The 1,886-nt window shown below is 69.3% G+C and overlaps 1 protein-coding gene across 1 annotated transcript in view; it reads right to left on the bottom strand.

Annotated features, from left to right (window-relative positions):
* CHLNCDRAFT_143109 (hypothetical protein) overlaps nucleotides 1-777 on the bottom strand; it is a gene marked incomplete at both ends in the record, with an annotated part of 2,333 nt that extends 1,556 nt beyond the window's left edge. Inside the window, 4 exons of the mRNA XM_005849557.1 lie at nucleotides 8-66; nucleotides 261-326; nucleotides 437-539; nucleotides 721-777. Of these exons, the coding sequence (XP_005849619.1) occupies nucleotides 8-66; nucleotides 261-326; nucleotides 437-539; nucleotides 721-777 (285 nt within the window). The remainder of the gene's footprint in view (nucleotides 1-7; nucleotides 67-260; nucleotides 327-436; nucleotides 540-720) is intronic.
* Nucleotides 778-1,886: the final 1,109 nt, after the last annotated feature.

Raw genomic sequence — 1,886 nt, 5'->3', positions numbered from 1 at the left:
AGGCCACCCCGCCGGGGAGCCCCTCCCCTATGTGGATGTTGTGCTTCTCGGGCCAGGAGCCGTTGCCTGCAGCGGGGAGGGGTTGCAGCACGGGCAGTGGCACAGCCGCGGGCAGCCGGATGCGAGGAGGGCGGCTGTCCAGCCCAGCGGCATGGCTGGGGCAATGCGGGGCAATGCATGTGGCGAGGGCTGCTGTACGGGTGCGCCTGCCAGTGCTTGCAGGTGCGCAGAGGGCTGCTGCCCGCCCCGGGACCACTCACGGCACAGGTTTTCGAGCGTCTGGCGGATGCCGCGGCTGTACTTGGGGTTGTTCTGCTGCGTGCGGCCTGCGCGACGCAGGCAGAGGCCATAGCAGGGCGTGGCGTCGCACGGCGCGGCGGCTAGGGGAGCGGGCTGCTGACGCCAGCGCTGCGCCAGGGCCAGGCCTCCGCCCTACCCTTGAAGAATGCGAAGAAGCGGGAGCGGTCAGGGGGCGGCGCCCCCACCAGCGGCGACCTGCTGTACTTGAGGGGGCTGGCCATGGGGGGGATCACCAGGTCCTGGACAGCAGGGGGGGTGGCATACGGGTGGGTGGGTGGGTGGGTGGGTGGGAGAGCACGAGCAGGGCAGCGCGGCATGAAAGGAAGCATGACCACAGCGTGGGCACAGCATGGACGCCCGAAGACGCTGCACGGTGCTGGCTCCCACCCAGGCGCGTGCGGCACAGCACCGCGGCCGCACCTTCTCTGGGTCATAGCAGGGGAAGTCTCCCAGCTTGCCTTCCGTGCCCTCAGGCATGTACACACCATGCCTGCAGCCGTCCAGCCCAGCAGCAGCGATGTCAAGGCCGATGGCTGCCAGCAGTGTGGCCGCGGCACAAGACACAAGCAGGCTGGCCACAGGCGCAGGCATGGGCTCAACAGCTCACCCGCCGGGCCGGCTGTAGCTGCGCGCCGAGCGAACATTGAAGGCGAGGGGCAACACAGGGCAGCCGGGTCAGGTGGGGCGCGGCAGCACACATTGGGTTAACAAGCTCGGGGCTGGCGCCGCGCGGCAAGGCAGCACAGGCTGCCACCACATGGCGGCACAGACCCACAGCACCGCACCCCGTTGCCCAGCACCGGCCAGCTCACTCGTCAGGCCAGTAGCCAGTGCTGCTGGTGTGGCCCCGGCCCATGCGCCCCCAGTGCGTCAGCAAGATGGCGGGGCGCAGCACGGCGGGCAGCCAGCAGGAGCCCTCGTCGTGGGACTGGAGCTGCGGGGGTGCAGCAGGCGGGGGCGGCGAGGCGCGCTGTCGGGGCAGGCGGGGCTGGCGGCAGGCGGGGCTGCGGCAGGCAGGGCACCGACTGCATGTTCACAGTTCAAAGTCCCAGCTCAAACTGCTGCTGCTGCCCCAGAAGCTGCCCAGAAGCTGTGTGGGCTCACGATGATGTGGTCCCTGCCGCCTCGGCGGTCCCAGTAGGGCAGGTGCGTCCTGATCCAGTGGTGCACGTCTATCAGCATATTGACGGTACCGTGCACGCGCGTCACAGCTGCAGGCCAGGTCACACCAGCGAGGGGCGCGGCCGGTGTGTGGGGCTGGGCCCCTCTGGAGGCAGCGCAGGTAGGCAGGCGCGGCAGAAGGCATGCCATATGCAGCGCAGGCGGGCTCACCGTGCATGGAGTGGAAGAAAGGCATGTCGTGGCTGCCTGCGGCCAGGCGCGGGCGCGGGCACAAGATCAGCACACGAGCGTGCGGCACACAGGTGTGCGTGGCTGCACAGGGACTCCTCTGCCTCCAGCAGACAGCTGCTGTGCAGGAGAAACATCAGGCGTGTGGTGCGGCTCCCACACTCACTGTGGATTGGGAAGATGTCTGCGCGCAGGCGGCACGAATACGGCGATCAGTCGCCACGACTCCCCATGGG

The sequence above is a fragment of the Chlorella variabilis genome (assembly GCF_000147415.1).
Source record: "Chlorella variabilis unplaced genomic scaffold CHLNCscaffold_5, whole genome shotgun sequence".
NCBI classification, from domain to species: Eukaryota; Viridiplantae; Chlorophyta; class Trebouxiophyceae; order Chlorellales; family Chlorellaceae; genus Chlorella; species Chlorella variabilis.
This window is presented reverse-complemented; position numbering and strand designations above follow the sequence as displayed.